Source organism: Simochromis diagramma, unplaced genomic scaffold (genome assembly GCF_900408965.1).
Source record: "Simochromis diagramma unplaced genomic scaffold, fSimDia1.1 OVJJ01000816.1, whole genome shotgun sequence".
NCBI lineage: Eukaryota > Metazoa > Chordata > Actinopteri > Cichliformes > Cichlidae > Simochromis > Simochromis diagramma.
Genome location: NW_024386908.1, coordinates 6,115,863 through 6,130,586, shown reverse-complemented (window position 1 = coordinate 6,130,586; position 14,724 = coordinate 6,115,863). Strand labels below are relative to the sequence as shown.

Here is a 14,724-nt window from a genome sequence, read left to right as displayed (position 1 = left end):
AGTTGAAATTACTATTAATAGTCCAGAGCTCTGGGTATTGAACATAATTTTTTCATTAGATAAAAACAGAAACGTACCCTAAACTAGATAAGTGGCATTCTAGTTTATGTCAAATAACTAATATATAAAATATATAAAAATGAGAATAAGCCACTTCATGTTAAATTCAATCAGGGATTGAATTTTTCAGTAACTGGAAGTATTTTGATATCTGTGTTAGGTGCTGCGCTGAGTAGTTGGTCCTACCTGACGACAAAGGCATGGAATATTTGTCCGAGTGGCGTCTGCGCATGGCTCCCATGCTGGGGACGTTTGCTCCTCCCAGCACCTGATGGCACGTGGGGCATTGCAGCCATGGGTGTGATAGGTGCTGTGGGCGTGGTCGGTGTCTGAGGTAAGTTGGGGGGTGACGCCGAGGGCAGGTTCTTGGACATGGTGACGCTGGACACCAAGTTGAGCTGCGATGGGAGGAAGACAGAATGTGATTGGTGGAGAGCGTGAAAGAGACAGAAACAACTTGGGGGAGGGGGGGAAGGGGGAAGGAGGAGGAGGAAGGCATTATTTTGTGGTTTCTCTGACAGAGCAGAGTGTCTGCTCTCCTCCTCTCTAACACAGCTGTGTTTCCACTAACAAGGCTCGTGGAGAGGAGCCAGCCCATCTCCACTAATTACAACCACCAAATTGTATCATAAGAATTCTAATTAGAGCACGCTGTTCAAGATTATCCAACGATCAGCCTCCGTGTTATCCTGGCCCCATCTCTCTTTATCTCTCTATTTATCACACCCTCCCTCTCTCATTTCCTTCCTCCCTTTCCATTTACCCCACTGCAGCCACCCATAATTCTTATGCACTGAGGAAATGAGCATATCAAAACTCTTTTTCTACACTGTTGGAGTGCTTTCGCGAACATGGGCTGTCTGACCCTAGTCTCTAACCACAACTTTTCTTACAACAGATTTGAGCTATGTCACAAAAGGGGAAGGCTAAATTATTTATTTCCTGGATAGTTTTAGTTGACGGGGTGATCGGAAAGTAGGGAGAAGATGGGTTGAAGTTCTCAGCCTTTGTGTACAGGTTGCAAACTCTACTATCTGATCGACAGGCCCAAATATGTTTTAAAAATACATTTTGGTCAAACTGTATCCAGTGATTTTGTAATTGTATTCTACCAACTACTTCTCGCTTTTTGTGTTTAATGGGACTGTTTCATACTCAACTCTGATTTGTCGATACTAGACTAACCAAAATAATGTAACCAAAAAGGTTCTAGTGCAAAAACAAATCTCTCCTGTCACTTTCAGATTCTATATATTTAAATGAAGACACTATTAGCAAATCAAAGCAACTCCGTGGACAAAGTATGCCATGCACAGGGTCAAACTGCAACTAATTATGTTGCTTTTAACTAAAACTGTCTGCATTTGTAAATCTCAACACTGGGTGGTGCATATGTCATTAAACAACTGCTACAGTAACTAATTACATTATCTTTAGTTTGAACTGATCTGCAATTTGTTAGTGAGAAGAATTCAGGAATGGCGTCTGAAACAAAAACAGTAACAGTACTGTAACAAAGTAGTCGCTACACAATAAAACTTTCTTCATGGCCAGGCTTGAGATACTATCAGTGTGCCTTGAGTGTTACAGAGGTATATGACTCAGTGTGTGCCAGTGTAGATTTCTAATGAAGAATCATAAAGCAAGTATTTTTCCCCCTACTAAAAAGCCTAGCCTGAGTTTTAGTCTAATCTAAACTGCTCTGTAGGTGGACAGTCAATCACAGAAATTCAACCCAACAACACAACTGAAAGCTAATATTCCTCCAGGAAAGATTACAAATGTAATAGATTCTTTGCCCTTAATTCAGTGTGACTTTCAGTGCATGAGGAAGTATAGGAAGTGGGAGTTTGAGTTCTTTCTTTGCGTGAGCATACAAAAGACACTTGAATGAATTTACACGGACAGTGACAGCCACTCCACACACATGTGCACTTGGCGTCTTTCTCTCCTTCCCTCCTTTGACATTAGAGGGGAGGAGAGCGCTGCTTACCTCTGGCTCTGCTGCCAGCTCTGCTTGCTAATCGTCCAGCTTTTCCACCACTTTTGCATTTCCTTCCCAAATCTCATGTGAGAGGCTCTAACCGACTGGAAAATTCCTAACTGACCTTTTAGTCTCTGCTCTAATTTAGTCGGAATGGTAATGACATCGTTACATATTCAAACCAAATTGCCTTAATTGTGAATCTACAAGTGGAATGCATCCATTGCGAGAGTTTGAATTAAAAGTGACTTGAAAGATGGAAGGGAATGAGGGCGCCGAAGGCACTGAGAGATGGAGGAGCGAGGCTGAGGAGAAGGTACCGGCGGTCATTTGTGGCATGTGTTGATAAATACGATAAAATGTCAAGTTTGAGACACTCCGGTGGATGTAGTGGTTTTCACATGATAATTATATCCCCACTTAACTATAATGAGCTGCTGTAGCGATGGGCTGGGACAAGGGATGAGTACGGGGAATGAGAAAGAAACTTTAGAGGTTATGGAAATAATGTACATATTAACCTGTTTTAATAGATCGGATCAAGCGTGTACAGCTACTTTTTTTTAAAGCGTGTACCAGGTAATGTTTTAAACATCACTTTATCTGAACACAAACCATTAATTACACTCCAAGTGCTCCCTGTTGTGTCTTTCACTGTTAAGCACTGTTTTACTATTTTTTTGACAGACTCACACTGCACAAACACACAACTGACGCCTTCAATAAAAATAGCAATTCATTTCCTTGCCAGCTATGCCGTCATCAAAGTATGCAATGTGCAAATTTGTGTGTGATTTGAAATGTTTCATGTTGTTTTCTCCGTGCATCCTGTTACATACGTGCTAACTAGACCCTGAATTGTGAAAAACTTGATGTGTTTTTTTTTAAACAGGGTATCTGATAAACACTCACGTTCTGTATGGCAGAAAAAGTGCACTAAACATGCAAACTAGATTCTAAATAAATGCCCTTGTATATGAATATTGGGATGTATTGTATATTTATAATGTTAAAACATAAACATTGCAGACTCCTTGCCTTCGAGCCTTAGTGGCGTAGAGTTCCATTTTTACAAAGTGGAAGTGATTACAGCCAAACAGAAGAAGTGAGCACTTTGTTACCTCTCGCTCATTTGAATACACAAGGTTGGGAGAAAGAGAAATGCTAACTTTGACTCGCATCCATCTACGGCATGGCCAAAAGGTAGCATTTAATGAAGTAGAATAGGGTCATATTGGAGACAGTGAACCAGTGTCTTGTATTCATCTGGTATTAGTTAGCCATGGGCTTCACTAATGAAAAAATAGGACTCACTCTCAGCCCTGATAGGCCAGCGTGGACTGCTCATTTTTATCAAACTGTGGGGTCGATTTTCTGTCTTGCATCTGCAGTTCTACTGGGTGCAAACTCGAGCTGCCATTGGAAACCGGCCAATCACGCTCTCTTTTGTCCCATCTATTAGCTTTTGCAACAGAAACACGCCTGTGCATGTTATTCCCTGCAACAAATCTCCATATTACCTCCCCTTAAAAAAAATGGGGAATCCTCAAAATTGAGAACTTAACTGTTCGTTTAGGAATTCTGTCTGAATTGCCCCCACCATCAAATGCAATTAGCTGCTCTTTCATGTGTGCTTTATGTAATGCAATACTTCATTAGCATCATTCATTCATATTCAGGCATGGATTATAGGCTGCAAATTCTTTATTGGACGAGATGGAACCAAGCTGCTGGAGTTTTGAAGATTAAAAAAAAAAAACTACAGAGAGGGAGAGGAAGAGAGACAGAGAGAGATTGAATAATAAAAAGGGAGTTTGATTCCTGATGGAATTATGGGATAATTATGCTATCTTGTGATTATCTACATTCTATGATGAGAGGTGATGAGGAAAATTATTCTATTGAAAATAGGCACTTACTAAGCAGCAGAAACACGCTAACAATGTTTTGCTCTCAAATATTTCAAAACGTCTGAAATTGGAAGGAAATAATGTTTGCAAAAATGTATCATCTTAATATCAAATTCAAACACTGGTTAGGAGAGATGCATTTATTTTCATTCAATCTAAAAGTAAAAGGCGAGAGAAAGTAAATCCAGAATGGCATCATTTGCCTCCTTCGGTGACCCCGTTTACAATTTGGGATTTTCTTTTTTTTTCTGTAACCAATTTCAGCTTCGCTGTGGGTATTTATGTCAACACCACATCATCTTCAGCACTCAGCTGTAATTTTCAGGTGTTTGTTGTTAAAATGACACGTCTTCTCCTCTCCCATTTCACTTTTGAGTGCCGCTGCAAGCCACCGAGCCAAACAGTCATCAGCAGCCAACAGGTTGTTTTGGCTATTATATCTATCACAAAGAAATGACCCTGCGTTTTAGCCAAGGACTCCACCGCTCCGCCATCTAATACACTTCCAAACTCCATTGTCCTCTCGCGGCGCACAATAACCGATAAGAAGCAGATGTAACTCTGTATTACAAATCCCATTCCTCCCCCTCCCCTCCTTTCATCTTCTGTCACTCACTCGCACAACTGCTGCACGGTTAAACTGTTCATTTTCTGCGTTCATGGCCGAGCCTGTTTACAGTATCCAGAGCAATATGCACTCACTGGTTTGGGAGATGACTTGGGTTCTGAGGGCCGCATGTGCAAGTGGGTCATCATCGCCTGAAGACGCTCACGTTCTTTAGAAAGCTGTTAAGAGAAGAAGAGAGTACATTAGAGGAGGGAATACACAGAAGAATGAAAATAAACAAAGGTGAGACACGAGACTTGTCTGGTAGAGAGAAAAAGAACAGAAAAGAAAAAGAGGAGATGAATAAAAAGAAAGCACGAAAGGTAAAAGAAGTAAAAAACGAGGGGCTGGGGGAGAAGGTGCAGACAGGTCAGGCAAAACAAATAGCATTTCATCTTTTTGTCAATAGCAGAATTTAGGTCAGAGAGGCTCTGACAGTAACAAGCTGGCGAGGCCATAAATTAGGTGGTCCTGAGTGTCTGCTCAAAGTCCTGTGGACACTGTTAGGGGGATGGAGCGCAGCCAGCAGCTGCTGAGAGGTGAAGAGGTCTTCCAAACAGGGTGCCAGGCGGCCCCGCCTCCCCGGTCCAGTTAGTTGCTCCAGCCATTGCCTATCATCAATCTAATTCACAAGGAGTGACAGGGACTGGACCATGTGAAAGCCTGAACCCTCTCACGCCCTTAATACATACACACACGGATCAAACACGGAGAGAAACAGACAAGCAAGTAGGTGTGCACGCATACACAGACGCTGGGCCTCATTACTAGTGACGGCTCCCAAGGAAAAAAAAAGAGAAGGAGAGATGGTGGGAGTCAGGAATGAAAGAGAAGACAAAGAAGACAAGAGACAGGACAGGCAACACAAGTGCATCACTGTAATTGGTCACACTGTAAAGAGCAAGCTTCAGTAGCTTGGACAGAAAATGAATACATATTTGATAAACAGCTTGGATCTTTTTTTTTCTATTTTGCACAATTTATTTACTTAAAAAAAACAATTTATCAAACCAGAAAGGGTGGAGAGATGCTTGTGTTTAAGCAGGCCCAGACTGGCTGAGGGGGTTAGAATTTACACTGTATACCCTCAATTATTATTATTTTTTTAGCACAAAGGAGCTGATTAATAAAACTACCTTCATTCGCTGGGGAGAACTGCTCAAGTCGTAACGAACCACCATAAAGAAACCACCTAGCAGACTGACTGTTTCAGCTGGCACTGAGTTTGTACCCAGTTTGAAATATTTGTTTCTAAAGGAAAAGCAGCGCTTGTTGGCAGTGCTGAGTAATAATGTCGCTCAATCAGCGCTCTCATTATCTAGCCAGCATGACTTCTTAATAAGGTCACGCTCCACCTACTGAAAATAGTTCCCTCCTTTTGAGCTTTCTTCAGGTGCAAAGTGCAGTTAATTAACACAGCAGACTAGGAGAGATGCGTTTGCTATTAATTGGAAAGAAAAAGAAAGGAAGAGAAAATAAAGCATACGCTTAATTCAATTAAAACAGCCATAATGACTTTGGTTGTAAGGCCCGAGGATTCCTTTGTTTAGTGGCTTTGTTGAATTCAGCAGGTCCTGCTTGTCTGGAAGTATTAAGCAGACCACAATATGGCCTTCCTCTCGCACACGCAACTTTCAGAACATAAAGTTTTGAACGGCCGATTCACGAGTTAAGTTCAGTATTGTAAAATAAAACAATATGTGAGACTTCTTCCCCCCGTTTTTTTATCCTTTATTATCAGAAAGAAAACGTACCTGTATTTCTAGCTGCTGTACGACCTGCATCTGGACTCTACACTGAGCCGTGCTCCGATCGTCGAGGGCGTGCTCGCTGTTTAGGTGCCTGGAGGAGAAGAGATGACAAGCCAACTTTAAAATCCATACAATATTTCAAGCCCGAAGAAGACAGCAAGCGAAATTCATTTTCACCATGATCAAAATTTCAGAGGATGATAATTACAGTATCAACTTCAGCACTGTTTTATTTAGATGATAATATTTCTATACTGGGATAATTATCTATAGGATCCCGTACAGGCCCATTGTTCCACTCTGAAATGAGGTAATTAGAAGTAACATGACGGTGTGTGGTGCCATGTTTAACATGACAATAGGCCTGCGCCAGTTTAGATGGCTAACTTCAGTGCCACCCCGAGCGCCGCTTTCTACAGAGAATAAAAGATGCTGGGCCAGCAGAATAGCTTTGTCTCCTTCGTTTACCGAAAACAATACTCACGATTTAACACCAGCAACATTTGACACACAAAAGCGGCTCTTTGCTTGAAGGTGCATTATCTAGCAGCAGACATATTAAATGTATCTGGTGTGTTCGCCTCATTAAAAGAAAAAAAGGCAGCCAGACAGCCATAACAGTCAATGAGGGTTTTTGCCTTGATTGGATTTCGTCTGTAGGACACAAAAGCTCCACCATTAGGATAGACCTTTATTCTTGGTAAAGCGCACATATGCAGACACACACACACACACACACACGCACACATACACACACACACACACTCAGAGGAACACCAATATGGGGCAAAACGGGGGTTTCTAAAGTGTTGTGATGCTGGGTAATGAGCCTCTATCTAAATGATCATTGGTGACAAACTCACAAAGCAAGCTTTGAGGAGACATGCTTATGAAATGCCAGAGCTGCCACTTTATCTCCAGTAATTATAGGTTAGCTTGCAGACCCTTCAATGATCATTTACAGCTCTGCCTCCAGTGCATTAGAGGGAGTACAAAATCTCTCTCGCTGGCTTTCACTTTATCTAAGAACACACACGCTTGCTTACATTATCATGAGCTTGCACAAACACTGATTGGCACATATAAAAAAAAAATAGATACACAAATACACAGAAATGAGCCCCCTCCCCCCCACAAACCCCGTATTCCTTTATTTTCTTCCAAAAGCCTCACTTCTTGTTTATCTGCAACGTGCAAAACAAGCCAACTCACTGAGCTGGTTCCTCCCGACCTGCCAATCAAAACCTGAATAGAACATTTGTAATCACAATAGCTCTGTACCTTTCAATTAGCCTGTGCACATTTAAAACTATTCCATTCTGTCCCTGCTTATACTTTTATAACCATTTCAGGTCTAATGCTCAGAAATTTTCCATTATAAATCAAAAATGAGGTAACATTAAAAAAAGTGGTGGGGGGGGGGGGGCGCGGAGAGGGACGGATGAGGGATAGCAGCAGAAAGGGAAGGGACGAACTGGTGGATTTCCTCAGCCCTGTGCCTAATTGCTGTTTCAGAATGCGCATGCAAAAAGGGGGCATTTCATTAATCATTTAATCACGTCCCTCGCAGGATGAGGGAACTAATGTTGCAAATACCCTTTTCATTTCACTGCCCATAATGCTATCTTATGCACTTGATGTATGGCGTGTGTCATGAATTACAGCTGCTTCAAAAGCACAGAGCAGGCTGCTCGCTGTCCCTGAAGATACCGCTTTACAAAAAAAAAAAAAAAGACAGAGAGAAAGAGAAAGGGGGAAATCTTTATTAAGCTTGCCTCTCATCAACAAGAAGCTTGTTTATCTAATATTTTGCATGTGTTTGTGCTTGGAGGCCTTGTGGAAGTCCTCCAGACAGTTGCAGCTTGCTGCATATGCTCATCCTACTGCTGGCCAGTTAGCAAGACAATTACAGGAAGATTACTACATGCATTTATGAAATATTCAAATGGCTGTATGTCCTACTGTGCATTAATAATGCCACACAAAGACAGAAAGGAAGGGCGGGGGCAGACGCAGATGGGCAGACAGGAAGAAATAATGAAAGAACGCTGTATTTACTGAAATGTGGAAAAATAGATGACTGTGTTTCTGTCCTCTCTGAACTATGAACTTCTCTTGTCTTCTTTGATTAAACAGAAATCTCTTTATTAATCTTGTGTCTCATTTTATTTCATTATTCCTGAGTTGTTAACTGACTTTGGCTTCCTCACTTGTAACCAAATTGAAGCATTCTGATGGAATTGTACATTTTGAGGGCAAATAAAAGAATTGATCTAAAATGTAGCATTCAGATCAAACTACTCACACTTTGAGATAAAGAATACGAGCCTTACTGTCCATGAGCCATTCTAGAGAAACACGGATTTCTGAGGATTACCCGTGTGATGAAAGGAATGTAAGAGCAGCGTAGAGAACAGTGTTGCAGAGTGAAATATGTAGCCAAGGTAGCAGAATCAAAGCAAATAAAGAGATAAAGGGACTGATGAACACAGACTGTGGGAGGAGTGATGCACAGCTGTTTTTAACTCTCACATAAAGACTCGTTTTTATTGGAGTCTGCAGTTTCTCTTTTCTCTAAAAGAGAGGGGAACAAAACATCTCAAAGGTTTTTCCCAGTAGCTGGGTACATGAATATGTATAAGCCATCAGTGTCCACTAAGGGCCTGATAATAAATCTGCTCAAGTCCAGAATATATGGATGATACACTTTTGCTAATTGACTGTGTGTATTATCAGGGGCTCAGCACAGAAAGTTGGCCTCCATAACTGTACACAAATTGAGAAAACCTGATATCCACCGCATGCAGATTTACACACACATTCTCTCACACTGTCTCCTTGGTGTCGGTGCCCTCCCTTTTAAAGGTCTTGTCACGGTGCAGCAGACATGTGGAGTGGTAAAAGCAAGCTTACCTATCCAAAGGGGCCGGGGGGCCTGCCTGACTGAGGTGCCTGCCTCTACAGTGTGTGTATGTGCACATTATATAGAGACAAAGACACTTGCCTGATGCCTTGTGGGTTTAATTAGTAGCGGGTTACAGACACTAGGTTAGCAGCTGAGCTCACCATTTTAACATGGAGCCTGCCTTCCTGCCAGTAATAGGAAGAGCAGAATGGTGACGGAGAGTGTAACAGTTAACTGTGTGTGAGTGAGAACAAGTATGCATCTGCAGGTATATTACTGAGGGGGGAAAAAAGCCAAAGTAGGCGGAACAAGACGTGCATGTACAGGAGAAGAACGCATTTGATGTGTTCAAGCTTTGTTTTCTTAAAGCGCTATAAAAATCTGCAGTAAGCTGGCATTTATTGTACTGACAAATTATACAAATAAAACATCCACATTTACAGGTATTAATTGCATTTTCTGTCTCTTCTGTTTACCAAAAAGGCTCCCACCAAAATAGCCCTGGCACACAACCTAAAAGCATGAATGTTTCTTTCTCTGTCTTTCTCATGTAACTAACACAAACACACCCACAAAGCAGCAACACCCACCACTCGGAGAAACATTCCCAGCAATATTATTTCATTTTGAACTTCACAGAGCTAATTCAGGGTGCCAGCCACCTCGCGGCTACCTTTTCCAGGTGAGAACACTTAAAAGCGCACTGAAGAGCTATTAAATGCTGATCTTGACAAGTTTCTTCATGGAACAAAACAATAGATGACTAAACGTGTCACCGCCGCTGAGCCGAGCTCCTACAGCGAGCTACGAGACGCCAGCTTGACTCGGGTCCCCTCTCCCCCCTTCCACCCCACCTCCCTGCATACATAACCCACACCCAAGTACCAACATCTAAACTGTCATCTACATCTGACACCCACTTTATGTAACCCCGTTTAAGCTGCACTTGTGTGTGAGTGCATCTGTGCGTCAGTGTGTGTCGTCGACTGGCATCTCCGGAAACATGAAAGGACTCCCTCTGACACCTACAATCACTGCTCCGAGGCACGCCACCGAGCAGCCATCTTTGTTCTGATGACGAGTCTGCCTTCTTTGTTGGTGTCTGTTTTCATGTTCTGGCTGGGTTACAGTATAGAGCCAGCCTCTGACTTGCAGTGGTGTGTGTGTGTGTGTTTTCTGTTTTGTACCAGCCAATGTTCTGGCAAGTGTTCTTACAAAACCGTCTGCCAACCTGTGCTCTCGCTTTCAAGTATGAAATCTACCCATTTTCCCTCTATCTGTGGAGCTCTCTCAGTTTGTCTTTACAGCCATGCATCCTTTTGCATTGGCTTACCAGCTTATTCGCAGGCACGTGGCTTTACACACACTGTATCTATGCCCCTCACCTAAATAACCAGCTAAGCCACCTAGACACAGTATCCTTACAGCACACAGACTTACGTGTGTTTGAGCGTGAAAGGAGCATACAGTGCCAAGAAATAGACTGATGTCTTCTATAAGTAAGTGTACTAAGGTGATAGGACAAGATATCAGAAAATCTGCTAATCCGATAGAGGCTTGCCTTATCACGCACACATCTGTCCTCAAGCTGCAAGGCAAACTGTTCTACCTGGACTGCCGTACATGTATTCCAGGCTGGACAATGGATTGTACACATGCATTTGGCTTTTCATAAGCATGACTAGATGATGCTTATGGTTATGCCATGCTCACTCTAGAGCACTGGTATTGGCATTGACATGTATGCGGCACATTTTCCACAGGGGATTAGCAAACACACTTGTCAGACTATGATTCATTGAACTCCACTGCCGTCAATAATGGGGCCTTTAAGTGATTTTATGCCTTGGCAGTGTGTGAAAATGGAGTCTAATGTACTGCCTCCCTCTGTCTTTGAAAGACAGGTAAACACCATGTTTATTAGTGTCATTTCATTTTACAGATACACCTTTTAGCTTTAATTCACAAGCCGGCATTGAATTAGCAAAGCCTGACCTAAATATGACCGTTTTTTTAAAGCCTTTTGTAACTTTACAGCCACTACAGTAGAAAAATGCATAATTTGGAAAATAAGCCAGAACAATGTCCTGATTTTAAGAGTTTGTGCGAATTCACATGGACATTTACAGCCCATGAAAAACACTCACCAGATCGTTATTTCACAGTTAATTACAAATCTAATTAGAATATTCAAATTAAAGCTTTCCCCTTTCTTTTCTTCTCTGTGTGAGAGCAGGGAGCCGGGGAAAGAGTGAGAGAGAGAGAGGCAGAGGGAGACTCTCAGTGAGTGGCAATGTGATAACCTGTAATCGGCAGTGCTGCAAACACCTTCTTCCTTTGATGTCCCCCCACTAACATCCTGGCAACAAAGCCGGCCAATTACAAATGAGCTAATTAACTAAATTGTTGATGGAGCATGAAGAGTCCATTCGCTCTGGCGCCTGCACCATGACAACAGTGAATGGGGGCCTTTGTTGTGGAGGTAAGTGTGCGGCCGTGCGAGTTGCCATTAGCTTTTGACGCTTTTTCACAAACCTATCAGGCCCCTCCACGCCAGGAAGGAAAATTTGTTATGGACCAGAGTTGGTTTGAATCCTGCACTACTAGAGAGAAACCCTGTCAACTAGCTGTCTATAAGGTCAAAATGGGCTCTGTGAAAAGCAGTGATGTTTTCTTTGTTAGGCCCCCACAGAAAGACCAAGCACTGTACTGAAGGCGATCGCTTTCAGAGATTGTTATTTCCATCTTCAGTCATTTTTATGTGTTATTATGGCTCTGTTCTGGGAGCTCCCCACCCTTCCTCACACGCACACATGGAAAGCAAGAGGCAGGAACAAGAAACAGCACTACCTCGAGGGATGTGGGTTGCAAAGCAACTTGCAGAGGGACAGCGACTATATTCAGGCTAAAAATGCTTAAACAGCACACCCTATTTGAGATGTGTGGCATCAGATGATTTGGGCTGGCACTAGGATCAACTGATCAGGGAGGATGGCAGCGAAAACTGACTTTTCAGCTTGCCTGAACTACTGCTACACTCAGTATATTAGTATATATATAATATATGTTATTTCCAGTATTACGTATTTGTATTAGAGCATGTTCTTACTTCAAAAACTGTCCAAAGTCTTCACAGATGTTCTCACAGCCGGGCCACTTGCACACACCGTGACCATACAGGGGGTGAGTCCCTCCACTTTCTTCGTGTAGTGAACTAGAGGCGGGCCCAAAAAAATGAGCAAACAAGAAACGGGAAATAGCAGATTAAAGACACGCTGAAAGAGGTCAGAGCACTAATTCAGCAATTCATGTGATGAATAACCAGGGCTAAATCAGACAGAGAGAAAGCAAGGGATGAATGCAATAACAGCAGCTTTATAAAAAGGAAATTTGGGAACTGGGATGTTGATGGCTAACAGCCATTCAGTTTAAATAATCACTACAGGATATCTATATTAAGATGGCAAAGACTAATGTGTGAGAAATAGGCTGGACTACCATCCCCGATGGAAATCTAGTTTTGTCTCCACTGTAGTCACCATCCCATCTTGTAAAGCCATTATGGGGAGGAGGGGTGGAGGCTTTCAAGTAAACATTAAAAATCCAGACAGCCATATAATTTTCATCAGGAGATTAATACTCTGTGTAACTTATGTTCTTTGAGGACAAGGGGAGCAGGGGTGTTCTGGCGTTTTTCAAATGGCACCCAAATAAGTTACGACCCTTCCTAGACAGCACATCCTATTAAAGATGACAGTTTAACCTTTTAGGCCAGGCGCTAGTGTGTCTGTGTGTGTGTGTGTGTGTGTGTGTATGAAAATGTGAATAAGAGTGTGTACAGTCTGTGTCTTAGCATGTGTTTGTCTGTATATAGGTTACACATGTGCACGCATGTGTGTGGTCGATGGCTACATGCATTCATGCCCGTGTGTCTTAGTGCAGGCAGAGCTCACGCTGCGTTTTACAGAGGGGCTTTCCCCTCATCGATCCATGGCATGTTAGTAAGCAGTGCTCCTGACAATACTCCTTGTTCGATCATTATGAGACACCACACACCCCTCGGGACACAAGCAGATAAAGTCTTTTTTCCTTCCTTTCTTCCTTCTCTTCTTATCCATTCCTTTCCTCTCTCTTTCCCTCTGTCTTCCTTCTAAAGATATATTTTTCAAGCCTCCTTTTAGTGGTACTGGAGAGATAGCATCTACTTTAAACCAATTACACAGCACTTCCACCTCCAGTGTGAGTCTATACCGAGCATCTACACAGACACACACACACACACACACACACACCGCTACACCCTAAGTCCTTATTATAATATCGCCCAAGAAAAGCCTTTGAATAATGCATGGGCCAGATAGGCAGATATGTGAACAGTCAGTGTTTCGGTGCTGGATGCATTTATAAAAGACGGCATCACAAGGATAAACATCCTGGAAACGCCACTCAAGGCATCACGTATTCTGTTTACATGACAAGCAAGCATGGAAGGTAATTTTCAAAAGAGAAAAAAGAAAGAAAGCACTAAATACTTAATGTACAAGGGGGTTACCTTGTCTTCTCTGCCAGAGACGCTTGTTGTAAGTGCGCCTGGCTACATGGCGTCGTCTCCCCGCTTTTGATATGTGTGTGCAAGCTAAGTGTGTTCAACTGAACGCATGGTCCCCCGGGAGAACAAGGCTCTTATTTTTTTTCCTTAAGACACTAACAAACTTTTGAATAAATAAACAAAACGCCCAGCTTTCCCTGAAGTAACGATGGCTTGTTGTTGAGTGCCTCGTTTTGATGTGTTCAATCGTGGCACGGCAACAAACAAGCTCGTGTGAAGAGTACGAGTGCTGTAAACTTTTCATCTTCCCTTGCTTCTTCCTCTGTGACGCATCAAAAAGGTGGCGGATGGCATTTTAGTTGGTTTACCTCTCTCGCTCCCGTTCTCTTTCCCTTTCCCTCTCTCTCCTGTGGTTGAGGGCGGGAGACTGTCCGTTGGCGATGGAATGGTGAGAGATGGGCGGCGATGCTTTGGCGGGATTGGAGGAGGAGGTAGTTGAAGAAGAGTTGTTAGTGGACAGGTCTAAACCGCCGCCGCCACCCACGCCGGTGCCAGTGCCGCTGCTGTGTTTGATGCCGTTGTCCTCCATTCCGTGACCGCCGCCTCCGGTAACGTCCTTCCACAACTGCTGGAGCTCTGCGGGGCTCAATCCAGCTAGAGACATCAAGAAGGAGATAGAGAGAGAAATAGATAAGGGAACAGAGAAAGTATACTGAATTAATAAAGTTGCTCAACTTAACACTTAATACAAAAAAAAGGAAAAGAGTCCAAGCTGTTTTATTAGCTCTCACTTGCACATTGTGGTTTTCAGTTTAGGATGCATTGCACTCTGTGTTTACAGGACAAAAGCTTAGCTCTGTATGGATTATTCAACAGCCAGAGAAATTCCATACAGCTGCATGACTGAAGGCCCTGCTCCCAGCAAGGGCAAACTCGAATATGAAATCACAGTTTCCTG

At 42.7% G+C, this 14,724-nt stretch overlaps 1 protein-coding gene across 1 annotated transcript in view; it reads right to left on the bottom strand.

The window, feature by feature from the left end:
* The window catches only part of foxp2 (forkhead box P2), a 102,504-nt gene that overhangs the window by 13,384 nt on the left and 74,396 nt on the right, over positions 1-14,724 (bottom strand). The window contains 6 exon segments of the mRNA XM_040035143.1: positions 247-340; positions 342-458; positions 4,657-4,740; positions 6,316-6,403; positions 12,327-12,431; positions 14,135-14,420. Of these exon segments, the coding sequence (XP_039891077.1) occupies positions 247-340; positions 342-458; positions 4,657-4,740; positions 6,316-6,403; positions 12,327-12,431; positions 14,135-14,420 (774 nt within the window).